Source organism: Lynx canadensis, chromosome D2 (assembly GCF_007474595.2).
Source record: "Lynx canadensis isolate LIC74 chromosome D2, mLynCan4.pri.v2, whole genome shotgun sequence".
Lineage (NCBI taxonomy): Eukaryota > Metazoa > Chordata > Mammalia > Carnivora > Felidae > Lynx > Lynx canadensis.
Genome location: NC_044313.2, coordinates 32406977 through 32422706, shown reverse-complemented (window position 1 = coordinate 32422706; position 15730 = coordinate 32406977). Strand labels below are relative to the sequence as shown.

General features: G+C 38.9%; 1 protein-coding gene across 2 annotated transcripts in view; it reads left to right on the top strand.

Annotated features, from left to right (window-relative positions):
• ENTPD1 (ectonucleoside triphosphate diphosphohydrolase 1) overlaps positions 1–15730 on the top strand; it is a 90014-nt gene that overhangs the window by 43312 nt on the left and 30972 nt on the right. For both annotated transcript variants that reach the window (XM_030334509.2, XM_032595145.1), the window contains exon 2: positions 2582–2709. In XM_030334509.2, coding sequence (XP_030190369.1) covers positions 2582–2709 — 128 coding nt within the window. The remainder of the gene's footprint in view (positions 1–2581; positions 2710–15730) is intronic.

The window sequence follows — 15730 nt, the reverse complement described above, 5'->3', positions numbered from 1 at the left end:
TCTCTCTCTGCCCCTCCCCCGTTCATGCTCTGTCTCTCTCTGTCCCAAAAATAAATAAACGTTGAAAAAAAAATTAAAAAAAAAAACAAAAAAAAAAAACATGTATGAAAAGTTCCTTAGCTTTCTCTTCAAGTTCTTTTTCTTGTCTTATCTTTAATAAGAATATGATGAAAGTCTTCAATACATTCTAATAATATGGATGTCATCGGAAACCTGGGTAAATGTGGGAAAGTATATTTCCAACTGTTCAGGAATAATGATGTTAGTAAATAATCTCATTAGGAAATGGAAGAAACAGTCACATTGAGCTGTTTCCTACTTCAGGGCTTTTGCAGTTGCTGTCCCCTTTTTCTGAAATGTTGTTACTCCTTCTCATAGCTCAACATCCAGGTCTCAGCTCAAATGTCACCTTCTTGGAGAGGCTTTCCTGCTTCAGTTTAATTCTCCCACCACAACTTTGCTGCATATCCCATTACTTAATTTCCATTAAACTGTAAACATTCCTTAGTTTAAATTTCTTCTTAGCATGTATCATGACCTGAAGTCACTTATTTGTCACTTCTGTTCTGGTTTATTTATCTCCCCAGCTAGATTGTGAACTCCAAAGAGTGGGGACCTTGTTGGTCTTTTTCACCACTAAGATTAGTGCCCAATGGATGTGGAAGGAAAGTGAGAAAGCAAAATTGTCATACTTATGAGAACAAAACAACTTAATAGGTAGATTTTTTGGGAACAGCTTGAGGGAGTAGAGCATTCAAAATTCAATTAAAGTAGAAACATTGCTGCAGTGCGCTACCCTTGGTATTTGATTTGTAATTGTTCATCCAAAGTGCTGCTTGTTACAAGTTGTGATTGTCAATATCATAACTTTGGGAACTGAGGCAGGTAGTACCTAGGGGATGCTCTTTTCCAGACTCCAGAACCCTGGCATCAAACAGACTTCTGTCATACCAGTTATATTAGGATGTTTTGGCTTCAAAGTATTAAAATATTGACTCTAACTGGGCCAAAGTATAAGTCTCATGGGAGGACTGGATCAGGATTTGTTGTTTCACCAGTACAAAATGCCATTAAAAACTTAAGTTCTCTCTGTCTCTGTGTTCTGCCATCATTGGATGTCATCCTATCCAGGCAGGGCAATGTCTGAGGAAGACGAGAATGCTGCCTTTCTTTTCCTGAACTTGCCCCAGCAGCCTTCCTCTAGGATCTCATGGACTATTTTTGGGTACATATCCATTGTTGAACTAGTCATTGGTGAGGGAATGAGATTATGCACAACAATCAGGCTTGACCCTGAGCTGGAGGGTTGTATCCTTTTCCCATGAGGTATGTGGACCGCTTGGAGGAATGGCAAGCATCTGAACAAAATTGAAGTTCTTTTGAGAAGGGAGAAGGGGTGGGGGAAGTGCTGTATATTTCATCTATTGTTGCTGTGTTTGGAAGCAGTAGCTAATGATTTTGTTAAAACTTTTTCTCCTAAGTTTTGTACTGTTTGGTCTGATGGGTAAAGATTGGTCAAGATACTAGAGGTTGATGAGCAGACTGGAGACCCATGCAGTTACAATTCTTTGGATTAAATCCAAGCTTCTGCTCAAAAGCTTAAGGAGGAACTCCTGTTTCAGTATGCGGTAGCTGCTGCTAATCAAGAGGGAAAGCCAGAGGGAAAGACTCAATTGGGCTCCTTTTTCAGCTGTTTTAATCCCATGCCCTGTCTTTAGAGAAGTGCAGTCTCTTCTGTAGAACCCATCTCATTTCACGTGCTTCTTTATTGCTTTATCCTATCCTTCTTCTTCAAAGTCTAAGAAAAAAGTTTAGGGATAGTTTGGGAAGTTGAAAGAGGAAGAGAGTGAGTTGTTAGAATGGAGGGAGTGGGCAGCATTCCATTTCTTGTTCACTTCTGCTATATGCTGTCTTCATAATGATCAAAGTAATTTTTGCCTTTTATCTAATTCTTTGCTTGGAGCTTTTTTATGTCCCATGACAGGTTAAGAACAGAATAGATGAGATAATGGGAATGATGATATGTTCAAAACTCCACAGCCTCTATGCTATTACCAATTACAACATATAATGTGGCTGAAATGCAAGGGGATATCAAGCCAGAAAATATCTTGAGGTCGTGGGAGTTTCATGTTTGATGATATATTCTGAATACTTTTTAACATCTTTTTTTTAAAATACTTTTTAACATCTTAAGCATTTTGTGGTATATTTGAGAAATGAGGATGATTCTTGCTTTTTTGTTATTTGTTACTTGTATCCTGATAGACCTACATGACCTATTAAATTGCCAATTTGGGATTCTCCTGTCTCCTCATTCCTTATCTGACCACTGACCCAATTCTGTCCATTCTCCTTACCAAAGCCACTAATTCAGTCTTGGTCCTCATCACAGAACAAACAAATCCTTTTGTTCTTGAATTATTTACCTATTACTTTGCAAGTGTTTTATGAATAAAGATGGACCTTTATCTATCTTTGATGTCTCCAGATAGCTAGCACAAGACCATACAGAAAGTGGAGGAAAAGTCAATGTTTGTTGACTTCTTATTGATATTTCCTTTTCTGCTTTTGATTTTAGAGTCTGAACTGAAGAGTTTTTGTTCTAGAAACATACTGATCATCCTTGGCTTCTCCTCTATCATAGCTGTGATTGCTTTGATCGCTGTGGGGCTGACCCAGAACAAACCATTGCCAGAAAATGTTAAGGTAAATCAAATCTTGAGGGGGTCTGGTTGGGGTTGGGCGAGGGAAGGAAGTTATGGTAAATCAGAGCTTTCAGGAGGAGTGGAGGTTCTGGCAGCTCAGGAGCAAGTCAATATCCATTGAATTAAGGGGGTACAATGGAAACAATGTTCATTCTGGAAGAGAGAATGCCTTGAATCAATTAGTGGTAGGAAGAGAATTGTGTTTATGCTTGTTCAGCAATAATTATTATTAGTACTTTAACAGAAACAGATACTTAATTCACTACATCCAGATATGCGCTAGTATTTTGTGGGAATATTTTGTGCTGATATTCTCTGATCTAGTACTATCTCTACTTCTTACTCATTGTTTCATTGTGGATGTGTCACAACACTGTACTCTTTGTTCTTCTTGTTCAATTACTACTGTCACCAAAATAATAAAATTTATTAGCATTGTATAAAGCACTTTGAAGGTCAAAGAATGTGGAGAAGATCTGTTCCTCATCTCCAAAATACTAAAGAAAGAAGCAAAATCAGTTTTAAAAATGCAAAGAAAATATACATGTATCGAGTTATAGTAATTTGAAATGAATTCATGGGTGGACAGATTTCTTGGGAAATTTCCAACATTTGAAGAGCTAGTTAATATCATTGAAAATAAGAATGAAATTTTGCCATTTACAACAACATGGATGGCACTAGAGTGTATTATTTAAGCGAAATAAGTCAGTCAAAGAAAGACAAATATATAATTTCACTCATGTGGAATTAAAAAAAATTTTAATGTTTTTATTTATTTTTGAAGGAGAGAGAGACAGAGCATGAGCAGGGGAGGAACAGAGAAAGAGGGAGACATAGAATTTGAAGCAGGCTCCAGTCTCTAAGCTGTCAGCACAGAGCCCAATGTGGGGCTCGAACTCACGAACTGTGAGATCATGACCTGAGCCGAAGTCGGACGCTTAACCGACTGAGCCACCCAGGTGCCCCACTCATATGTGGAATTTAAGAAACAAAACAGATGAACATAGGGGAAGAGAAGGAAAAAATAAGACAAAAACAGAGGAGGCAACCCATAAGAGACTCTTAAATACAGAAAATAAACTGAGGGTTGCTGGAGGGGAGGTAGGTTGGGGGGATGGGCTAAATGAGTGATGGGCATTATGTAGGGCACTTGCTGGGATGAGCACTGGGCGTTATATGTAAGTGACAGAATCAATGGGTTCTACTTCTGAAATCAATACTACACGGTATGTTAACTAACTTGAATTAAATAAATAAATTTTTTAAAATAATTAGGGTCATTAACTCTGTTGTGATTTATTTCTGCTTCCTTTCAAACTCATCAAAGTAAAATTTCTAAAACATGAATGTCTCATGAGTACCTTATAATGTGGTCATTATTTAATCTGTTAAGTAATAAGCATATGGTAAATGTAAATTTATGTTGTAAACACACCTTTTTAAACTTTCATTGAAATTAATCTACAAGTAAATAAAACTAAAATGGCCCAGAATATATCAATATGCTAATGTTGTACATATTGGCACGTATGTACATGAACTGTACATATGTTCAGAAGTTAACTTGACCATGGAGGCTCTGGAATACATCTTCAAAAGTATATTTTCTTGTATTTGAAGTTACTAAACTGTGAGACTGGAAAGATGGATGCATATGCCGGGCTTCTAAAACTTTTGCCACCCACCCAAATCAGTTGCTGTATAGCAGAGGCCTGGATATTACATTGGCATTCCTTTGCAACACAAACTCAACTCAGTGGAACTGTGCACAGCAGCCCCTTTGTCAGCACAGAAGGCTGATATTATCTCATTGTGGATGGTCTCTTGCCTTTTAATGTTGAGTGATGTCGGCTCTCTTGGCAAAACTTCACTCACAGTTGAAGTCTCGTGACATCTTAGTTCTGCTATTTGTTTACCAGCTCCAAAAGTACATGCCTTCTTGATTTGACCTTTTTACATGTTCATTATTGCATCATTGGAGAGGGGGACTGTCTAGGAGGCAAAATCCATGACAGACCTGAGCTCCGTGTTCCCAAAGAATACTTCTGCAATCACAGTGGTCACCATTGACTCTGTTGTGATTCTGTGTTGTATTGGACCCACAAAATGGAACAAAGTCTTTAAATAAAAAGTATGAGTATTTGAAGAGTAGGCACTGGCATATGAAATGAATCTTCATAGCAATATCACTGGTTTATTTAACACAAAGATCAATTTATATATGCAAGTTAGCTATTTACTAAGGTCATACATTAATTTTAAATAAGATTGCTGGCATATATTGAGGGCAAAAGTATTTTAGGCACTTGTCTTTGGTGATGGCTTTAAGCTATGTATGCTACCCAATTTGATAGTCATTAGCCCTATACAGCTATTTCAACTTAAGTTAATTAAAATAAAAGATTTTGTCTTTTAATTGTGCCAGCCACATTCCAAGTAGTCAATAGCCTCATGTGGCTGGTGGCTACTAAATTGGACAGTGCAGACGTAGAACATTTCCATTGCCGCAGAAAATTTAATTGGACATTGCTGCTTTGGAGCATACTCTTTGATAATATCTCTTAAATCATTCAAAACTAAGTTTGATGAATAAGGTGTATGATTAAATATTATATAATCTAAAATAAGGAGCAATAAACGAGACTCTTTTCTTGGGTGGTTTGTAAACTAATACCAGGATCATCCCAAATATCATGAGCTACTTGAGTGCTTTGAGTAGTTTGTTGGAATCAGTTTATTTCCTTTCAAAAATGATTTAAAGAATAACACTTATTTTGATATTTGTACCTGGTACATTTGTTTGAAAAATGTATAACATCAAACTTCTGGGGAAGATGGAGTAGGAGGACCCTAAGCTCATCTTGTTCCATGGAACAAGATAACACCTACATCAGTGTAAGTAACCCAGAAAGTGATCTGAAGACTGGCAGAACAGACTTTCCACAGTTAAATGTAGAGAAGGGGACCACATTGCAGAGGGTAGGAAGGGCAGAGATGTGTTTAGAAGCTAAATGGAACTGTGCGACTGTCTGTGGGAGGGAAGAACAATACAGGCATGGAAAGGGGAGAGGACAAGACTCTCACACCAAGCGCCTCAGGCACGGGGATCCTGCATGTGAAGCAGGGGCCTACACCTGGAACTTTGAAAATTAGTGAGCTCAGTTCTGGAAGAGCTGGGATGGTGAGAGGAAACTAAGTCCCCAGCCTTAAAAAGATAGCACAACAAACAGCCCCTGGAGATACAACCTAGAAGCGGCAGTTTGAAAATCACCTGGGGTGTGCAGGAGGGAGATTTGTTTACTAATCTCAGAGCACATGCTTGGAAGGGTAGGGATCATTGAGAGACTTCTCCAGGAACAAAGGAGCTGGTAGATGCCATCTCCCTCCCCCACCTCCCAATATAAACACATGGACACCTGTGAACCAGCACTGTTCCAACACTAGCTAACTTGCTAACAGCCTGCCCCCACCCTTGTGTTCTCCTGAGGACATGCAGGTGTCTCACTCCAGGTCTATCAAAACAGACCTTGCTAACACAACCCACCCTGCTTCCAAGTGCTTCTTGGGATCCACTCCCTCTAATCCAGCCAGCCTTGGTTCTGGTGGCTACAGGTCCCCTTCCACAGCAGACCTACACAAACCTTGCTAATGCTGTGTGCCCCAGGCCCCCAGCCCCACATTCTTCTGTGTACCTGCCCCGTCCAATATGCCCTTGACCAGAGCCCATCCAAAGTGGTGCAACAAGCCTAGCAATGTGTAAGCAGCCCTGATGACCCAGCACCACTCCAAAGTGACTCCTGCCCCAGGGAGAAAAGATAACCACACACACCAGTCTGCCTGCAGCCCTACCAGTGGGCTGGGGCAGATATCTGGTCTGACTGTCAACCAATGAAAGTCTCTCAGAAGACAACACAAGAAACACCCTGCAGTTTGTGCTAATGCATCTCTGGCCAACCCCTGGTCTGACTCAACTCAAGCCAAAGGTGGCCCCAGACTGGTCCACTAACAGCACAGGGACCAAACCCTGCCCACAACAGGCAAAGAGAGCCATCGCAGACAATTGGACTGAAGTAAAAAGTGGCTCAGCCACAACAGCAGGGCACATGCATCACACATAGGAGACACCCCTGAAGTGCCAGGTTCTGGTGAACAGGGAACACTGCACGCCAGGGCACTATAGGACCTCTTCTTTATAAGGCCATTACTTTCAAGTACAGGGGATGTAGCTATCTTTCTTAACACAGAGAAGAAAAAAATGCAGAGAATTAGATAAAATGAGGAGACAGAGGAATTTGTCCCGAAGAAAAGAACAGAACAAAATCACAGTAAGAGATAAAAAACAGAGATAAGTAATATGCCTGACAGAGAATTTAAATTAATGGTCATAAAGATACCCACTGGACTTGAGAAAAGAGTGACACCCTTAACAAAGAAATAGAAAACAAAAAAAGAACCAATCAGAGATGAAGTACTCAAATTGAAATAAAAAATACACTAGATGGAATAAATAGTAGACTAGAGGAAGCAGAAGAATGGATCAGTAACCTGGAGGGCAGAGTAATGGGAAGCCATCAAGCTGAATGGGAGAAAAAAATAAAAACAGACTTAGGGAACTCAGCAACACCATCAAGCATAAAAACATTTGCATTATAGGGCTCCCAGAAGGAGAAGAGAGTGTAAAGGGGGGCAGAAAATTTATTTGAAGAAATAGCTGAAAACCTCCTGAATCTACGGAAGGAAACAGAAATCCAGATCCAGGAGGATCTCTTTGAGTGGTAAGGAAAGATCATAGGCGGGAGTAAGAAAAGTAGGAAGCAGGAACCCATGAACAGCGAGATCATGACCTGAGCCAAAGTCAGACACTCAGTTGACTGAGCCACCCAGGTGCCCTCAGAGTACACATTCTTTTCAAGTGCACACAGAATGTTCTCCAGAATAGATCACATATTAGGCTACAAAGCAAGTCTCAATAAATTAAAAAATACTGAAGTCATACCATGGATCTTTTTGGACTACAACACTCTGAAACTAGAAATCAACCACAAGCAAGAATCTGGAAAGAGCACAGATAATATGGAAGTTAAAGAGCAGGCTACTAAACAATGAGTGGGTCAACCAAGAAATCAAAGAGGAAATAAATACATGGAGACAAATGCAAATGAAAACATAATTGTTCAAAATTTGGGGGATGCAGCAAAGTTGTTCTAAGAGGGAAGTTCATACCAATACAGGCCTAACTCAAAAAACAAGAAAAATCTTAAATAAACAACCTAATCTTACACCTAAAGGAGCTAGAAGAATAAGAAACAAAACCCCAAACGAGTAGGAGGAAGGAAATATTAAAGATTAGAGTAGAAATAAACTCAGTGGCAACTAAAAATGACAATAGAACATATCAATGAAACCAGAGCTGGTTCTTTAAAAAGATCAACCAACTTGATAAACCTTTATCCAGACTCATCAAAGAGAGAGAGAGAGAGAGAGAGAGAGAGAGAGATGACTCAAATAAACAAAATCAAAATATGAAAGAGGAGAAATACCAATACCACAGAAATATAAAGAATATTATGAAAAATTATATGACAACAAACTGGGCAACCTAGAAGAAATGGACAAATTCCTAGAAACATAGCCTCCCAAATTTGAATCAGGAATAAATAGAAAATTTGAGTAGACCTATTACCAACAAAGAAATTGAATCAGTAATCAAAAAACTCCCAACAAACACAAATCCAGGACCAGACGGCTTAAGACGTGAATTCTACTAAACATCTATGTATGTAGGTATGTGTGTGTGTATTTTAAAGATTTTATTAAATAATCTCTACACCCAACATGGGGCTTGAATTTACAATCCCAAAATCAAGAGTCACATGCTCTACCAACTGAGCCAGCCAGATGCCCCTCTACCAAACATTTAAAGAGCTAATACCTATTTTTCTCAAACTATTCCCAAAAATAGAAGAGGAAGGAAAGCTTCCAAATTCATTTTATGAGGCCATCATTACCCTGATACCAAAACCAGATAAAGACACTACAAAAAAAGACAACTACAGGCTAATATCTCTGATGAACATAGATGCAAAAATCCTCAATAAAATATTAGCAAACCAAATCCAACAATACATTAAGTCATTCACTACAATCAAGTGGGATTTATTCCTGGGCTTTAAGGTAGTTTAATATTCACAAATCAATCAGCATGATATATCACATCTGCAAGAGAAAGGATAAAAACCATATTATCATCTCAATAGATGCAGAAAAAGAATGCAACAAAGTATAATATCCATCCATGACAAAAACCCTCAACAAAGTATGTTTAGAGGGAACATGCATAAACATAGTAAAGACTGTATATAAAAAACCCACAGCTGGGATGCCTGGCTGACTCAGTCAGTAGAGCATGTTACTCTTGATCTTGGGGTTGTGAGTTCAAGCTCCACTATGGGTGTAGAGATTACCTAAAAATAATATCTTTAAAAAAACCCCCATAGCTAACAGCTCAATAGTGAAAAGCTTTCCCCCTAATGTCAGGAATAAGACAAGGATGTCCACTCACGATTTTATTCAACATGGTACTAGAAGTCCTAGCCACAGCAATCAGACAAGAAACAAAATGGTATCCAGATTGGTAAGGAAGAATGGTATCCAGATTGGTAAGGAATTGGATTCACTATTTGCAGATGACATGATACTATATATAGAAAACCCTAAAGACTCCACCAAAAAACTACTAAAACTGATAAATGAATTCAGTAAGGTCAGAGGATACAAAATCAATATACAGAAATCCATTGCATATCTATACACTAATAAGAAGTAACAGAAAGAGAGTGTAAGAAAAAAATCCCTTTACAATTGCACCAAAACAGGGGCGCCTGGGTGGCGCAGTCAGTTAAGCGTCCGACTTCAGCCAGGTCACGATCTCGCAGTCCGTGAGTTCGAGCCCCGCGTCAGGCTCTGGGCTGATGGCTCGGAGCCTGGAGCCTGTTTCCGATTCTGTGTCTCCCTCTCTCTCTGCCCCTCCCCCGTTCATGCTCTGTCTCTCTCTGTCCCAAAAATAAAATAAACGTTGAAAAAAAAATTAAAAAAAAATTGCACCAAAAAAATAAAATGCCTAGGAATAAACTTAACTAAGGAAGTGAAAGTCTTGTACTCTGAGAACTATTAAACACTGATGAAAGAAATTGAAGATAACACAAGCAAATGAAAGATATTCCATGCTCATGGATTGAGAGAACCAATATTGTTGAAATGTCCATACTACCCAAAGCAATCTACAGATTTAATGCAATCCCTATCAAAATACTAATAGTATTTTCACGGAACAAGAACAAACAATCCAAAAATGTGTATGGAACCACAAAGACCCTGAATAACCAAAGCAATCTTGAAAAAGAAGAACAAAACCAGAGATATCAGAATCCCAGATTTCAAAATATACTACAAAGCTGTACTCTTCAAAATGGTGTGGTACTGGCACAAAAATAGACACACAGATCAATAGAACAGAATCAAGAGCCCAGAAACAAACCCATAATTATATGGTAAATTAATCTTTGACAAAGGTGGCAAGAATGTGCAATGGGAAGAAGTTTCTTCAACAAATGGTGTTGGGAATACTGGACACACACATGCAAAAGAATGAAACTGGACTACAAAAAAGAAACTCAAAATTGATTAAGGACCTAAATGTGAGACCTGAAACCATAAAAATACTAGAAGAGAACACATGCAGTAATTTCTTTCACATCAGCTGTAGCAACATTTTTCTTGATATGTCTTCTGAAGCAAGGGAAACAAAAGCAAAAATAATCTATTGGGATTTCTTCAAAATAAAAACTGCACAGCAAAGGAAACAATCAACAAAACTAAAATAAAACAGCCTACTGGGTGGGAGATGATATTTTCAAATGACATATCTAGTAAAGTGTTACTATTCAAAATATATAAAAAACTTATACAGCTCAACACCAAAAAACCAGATAATCCTATTAAAAATGGACAGAAGACGTGTACAGACATTTCTCTAAAGAAGACATACAGATGGCCAACAGACACATGAAAAGATGCTCAACATCACTTATCATCGGGGATGTGTCAATCAAAACTACAAGATATCACCTCACACCTGTTAGAATGCCTAGACTCAAAAACACAAAGAACAACAAGTGTTGGCGAGGATGTGGAAAAAGGGAACCATTGTGCACTATTGGTGGGAATGTAAACTGGCACATCCACTGTGGAAAGCACTGTGGAAAACACACACATATATATGATATATATATATCATACATATGGAATATTATTCATCCATAAAAAGAATTAAATCTTGCCATTTGCAACAACATGGATAGTGCTAAAGATAGAGAGTATAATGCTAAATGAAATGAGTCAAGGAAAGACAAATGCCATATATTTTCACTTATCTGTGGAATTTAAGAAACAAACAAAAAAGAGACAACCCAAAAAACAGACTCAACTATAGACAACAAACTGATCGTTACCAGAGGGCAGGTTGGGTGGGGAGATGAGTGAAATAGGTGAAGGAGATTAAGAGTACACTTATCATGATGAGCACTGAGTAATGTGTAGAATTGTTGAATCACTATATTCTACACCTGAAACTAATATAGCATTGTATGTAACTATACTGGAATTAAAATAAAATAAAAATATATAACATCATCTCTTTATGACCATACCTTACTTAGCAGATCTTTGTTCACAGATTCATGTATCAACAATTATGTATTAAGTATTTGTGTTAGGCGGGGTGCCTGGGTGGCGCATTCGGTTAAGCGTCTGACTTCAGCCAGGTCACGATCTCGCGGTCCGTGAGTTCGAGCCCCGCATCAGGCTCTGGGCTGATGGCTCGGAGCCTGGAGCCTGTTTCCCATGCTGTGTCTCCCTCTCCCTCTGCCCCTCCCCTGTTCGTGCTCTGTTTCTCTCTGTCTTAAAAATAAAAAAAAATAAAAAAATAAAAAAACGTTGAAAAAAAAGTATTTGTGTTAGGCACTGGGCTACACAATTGGGAAGCCAGTATAGATATGATTGAGCTTACTATCTGGGGAAGGAAACACATTTAATAGATGGCACAAATTATTAATTATAGTTGTGATGAATGCCACCAAGTGAAAGCCAGGCAGTCTTCCTTGAAAGAAATCACATTTACAATAATGTTTGAAGGATGATTAGAAGTTAGCTGAGTTAGGGGTGCCTGTATGGCTCAGTCGGTTAAGTGTCCAACTTAGGTCATGGTCTCAAGGTTCATGAGTTTGAGCTCCGTGTTGGGCTCTGCTGACAGCTCAGAGCCTGGAGCCTGCTTCAGATTCTGTGTCTCCCTCTCTCTTTGCCCCTCCCCCACTCATGCTCTCTGTCTCTCTGTCTCTGTCTCAAAAATGAATAAACATTAAAAAAAAAAACACCTTTTTTTTTTAAAGGAATGAACATACCTTACTTTTCGAAGTTAGCTGAGTTAGGGGCACCTGAGAAGCTCAGCCGGTTAAACATTCAACTCCTGATCTTGGCTCAGGTCTTGATCTCAGTGTTGTGAGTTCATCCCCCAAATTGGGCTCTGCACTGGGCTTGAGTCTACTTTAATAAATGAATGAATGAATGAATGAATGAATGAATGAATGAATAAGAGGAAGTTAGCTGAGGTAGAGATGGATAGAGAGTATTCCAGGCAAAAGGAAAGCAAGTCCAAGAATCTCACAGATAAAGATGGTGAGAGAGGTGGTGCAGTCTGTTTCTTGCAAATCAGGTTGAGGATTTTAGTTTTAATCCTAAGAGCAATGGGAAGGACAGTAACATCAGATTTGTGTTTTGCAGAGATCACTCTGGCTGCAATGAAGTAGAGGGTGGGAGGATAAGAGCAGATGTAGGAGACTAGGCTATTACAGTAATTTGGAAGGGGGAGAAGGTTTTGAGTTAAGTTTCTGAAGAAAAATGTTTTTGTTTTTGAAGTCTTGGACATCCAAGGAGAAATGTCAAAGCAGTTGGATAATCAGATCTAGACCTCATAGAAGAGGTGTAGACCCACACTGCTTATGAGAAGTATAATGCAAGCCACATTTTAATTTTTCTAGGAGCAGCACTTTTAAAAAGTAGAAAGAGGTGAAATTAATTTTAATAACAATGTAATTAATTAAATGCATTAATTAAATTTTAATGTAGTGCAATTCATTATATCCAAAATATTATTTCAACATTCCATCAAAATAATTATTAATGAAACATTTCTCATTCCTTTTTTCATGCTATTTTCAAAATCCAATGCAATTTTTAACTTAAGTCACATGTTAATACAGACTATGGTTGGCCCTTGAACAACATGGGTGGTTAGGAGTACCATTCCCTGCCACACAGTCAAAAATCCATGTATAACTTTTGATTCCCCAAAAACTTAATTGCCTACTCTTGACCAGAAGCCTTACCAATAACATAAACATAAAATATGATTCACACATATTTTGTATGTTGTATGTGTTATATACTGTATTCATACAATAAAGTGAGCTTGAGAAAAGAAAACGTTACGAAAATAAGAAGAGGGCACCTCGGTGGTGGTTCAGTTGTTAAGCATCTGACTTCAGCTCAAGTCATGATCTCACAGTTTGTGGATTCAAGTCCCCACTTGGGTGAGCACAATCCCTGCTTCTCTGTGTCCTCTCTCTCTCTCTCTCTGCCCCTCCCTCACTTGTGCTCTCTATCTCTCTCAGAAAGAAAGAAAGAAAGAAAGAAAGAAAGAAAGAAAGAAAGAAAGAAAGAAAGAAAGAAAGAAAAGAAAGAAAGAAGCAAATCATAAGAAAAGAAAAATAAGATAAAAACAGAGAGGGAAGCAAACCACAAGAGACTCTTAAATACAGAGAGCAAACTGAGGGTTGCTGGAGGGGTAATTAGGTCAGGGGATGGGCTAAATGGGTGATGGGCATTAAGGAGGGCACTTGTGATGAGCACTGGGTATTATATATAAGTGATGAATCACTGAGTTCTATTCCTGAAACCAAGACTGCACTGTATGTTAACTAACTTGAATTTAAATAAATAAATTTAAAAAAGAAAATCATAATAAGGGAAAATACATTTACAGTATTGTACTGTATTTACTGAAAAGAATCCATGTATAAATGGACCTGCATAGTTCAAATCTGTGTTGTTCAAGGGTCACCTGCAGTCAACATTTCAAGGGCTCAATAGCCACAAGGGCTATGTCAAGGGCTGCCTTATTGAACAGTATGGGTCTAGACTAAAGATATGGTTCTTATGTCATTGATGTATTGAAGTCCTAGAAGTATATGAGATTATAGGAAAGGGGTAAAAAGCAAGAAGAGGGCAAGGACCAAGTCCTGAGGAATTCTATCATTCTAATATAGTGCTTGCAGTTTAAAAATCATTTCCATTTTTTCTTCCAGGACTGCTCTAAGGAATGAAAGATTATCCTCATCTTATAGATAAACAAAATGAGGGCCTTTGAGGTTCTCTTGCACAAGGCTCAGTATCTCATGGGTTACCGCAAGAATTAATTGGGATAAATAAATGCAAACGTGAAGTGCTGAGCAGGAGTCCTGGCCCACTGTGGACACTCAGCAATTGATAGATCATATATTATCATCTTTGCAGCCTGTCTGCCTGGTGACAAATTGCCATTTTATCCCTGCTTCTTCCCATCTAACCCACCCTTGTCTAACCCAGCCCAGGTCAACCCTCCCATTCTGCTGATGCAGTCCTGTCATCTTCCTACCTGACCCAGTTTGGATTCTGCCTTAATGGAGAAGTAGTGGCCTCATGCCCACGCCACATCTAGAAAAACACAAGAACTCCTTCTTGTACTGATGTGTTGTTTACTTGCCCAGCTACTGAGGTGGTAAGCATGTTGAGGACAGGGCCTGGATTTCATATGTCGTTGCATGCATTTTATTATTCATTCACTCAACTTATTCACTTAACAAATAGTCATTGACCATCTACTCTTTTTTAAAAAATTTTATTTATTTTTAATTTAATTTATTTTTAAATTTACATCCAAGTTAGTTAGCATATAGTGCAATAATGATTTCAGGAGTAGATTCCTTAATGCCCCTTACCCATTTAGCCCATCCCCCCTCCCACAACCCCTCCAGCAACCCTCTGTTTGTTTTGCATATTTAAGAGTTTCTTATGTTTTGTCCATATATGAGGATTTTAAGATACAAAACAGACCATCTACTCTTATTTTAGGTCCTGGGTTTATGCCAATGAGCAAGACTGGCAAAGTCCTTACTTTCATGGAGCTTATAGTCTAGTGGAAGAGATAATAATTAATCAAATAATCACAAAATCCATGTTAAATTATAACCAGCACAGCATCTGACTTGGTTGCCTCATAGAAGTTTGCTGGCTCAATGAATAGAGTTACGCAGGTAAAACTGCCTCCTACTTGGAGGTGAAGAGCATGTGAAGGACCAGATTGATGGCAAGATTTGTCAACATGGGAGGCAGGCCTCTGTCTCCAAATCCCCTGGAGGCCAGGGTTCCCTATTCCACCCCCGTCCCCCCAGCCCCAACTCAGTTTGAACCTTCAGGTTGCAGGGTTTGAAAAACCTACCTGTTGAATATGCATTCTGGGACATTCCCATGCCCTTAAAGTCTGGGAACCAACTGTCCCGTAGATATGCAATGATGACTTTCAAAAAATAGGCCTTAGTGAACTGCGTGGCCCCTGGGAAAGTGCCTTTATCCTAGCGGACCTGGATGGGGAGGTAGCTTTTCAGATCTGCTCAGTTCATCACTTCCTTAATTTCCTGCTCATTAGTGAACACTGGCATTTAGCGAGTTACCAGATATTCCTTATAGCACAAACATTCTACATTCTGGCACACACAGATCCCCACAGGGTTCTCTCAAAGGCACCAGACTGACCCAGTACCAAACCACATGCCTTCATTAACAGCTGCCACTTCTGTGGAAAGCCTGCTGGCTCAGGGACCAGATGGTTTTGATTTCAGTCTCAGATCTGCTACTTTCTGCTATGA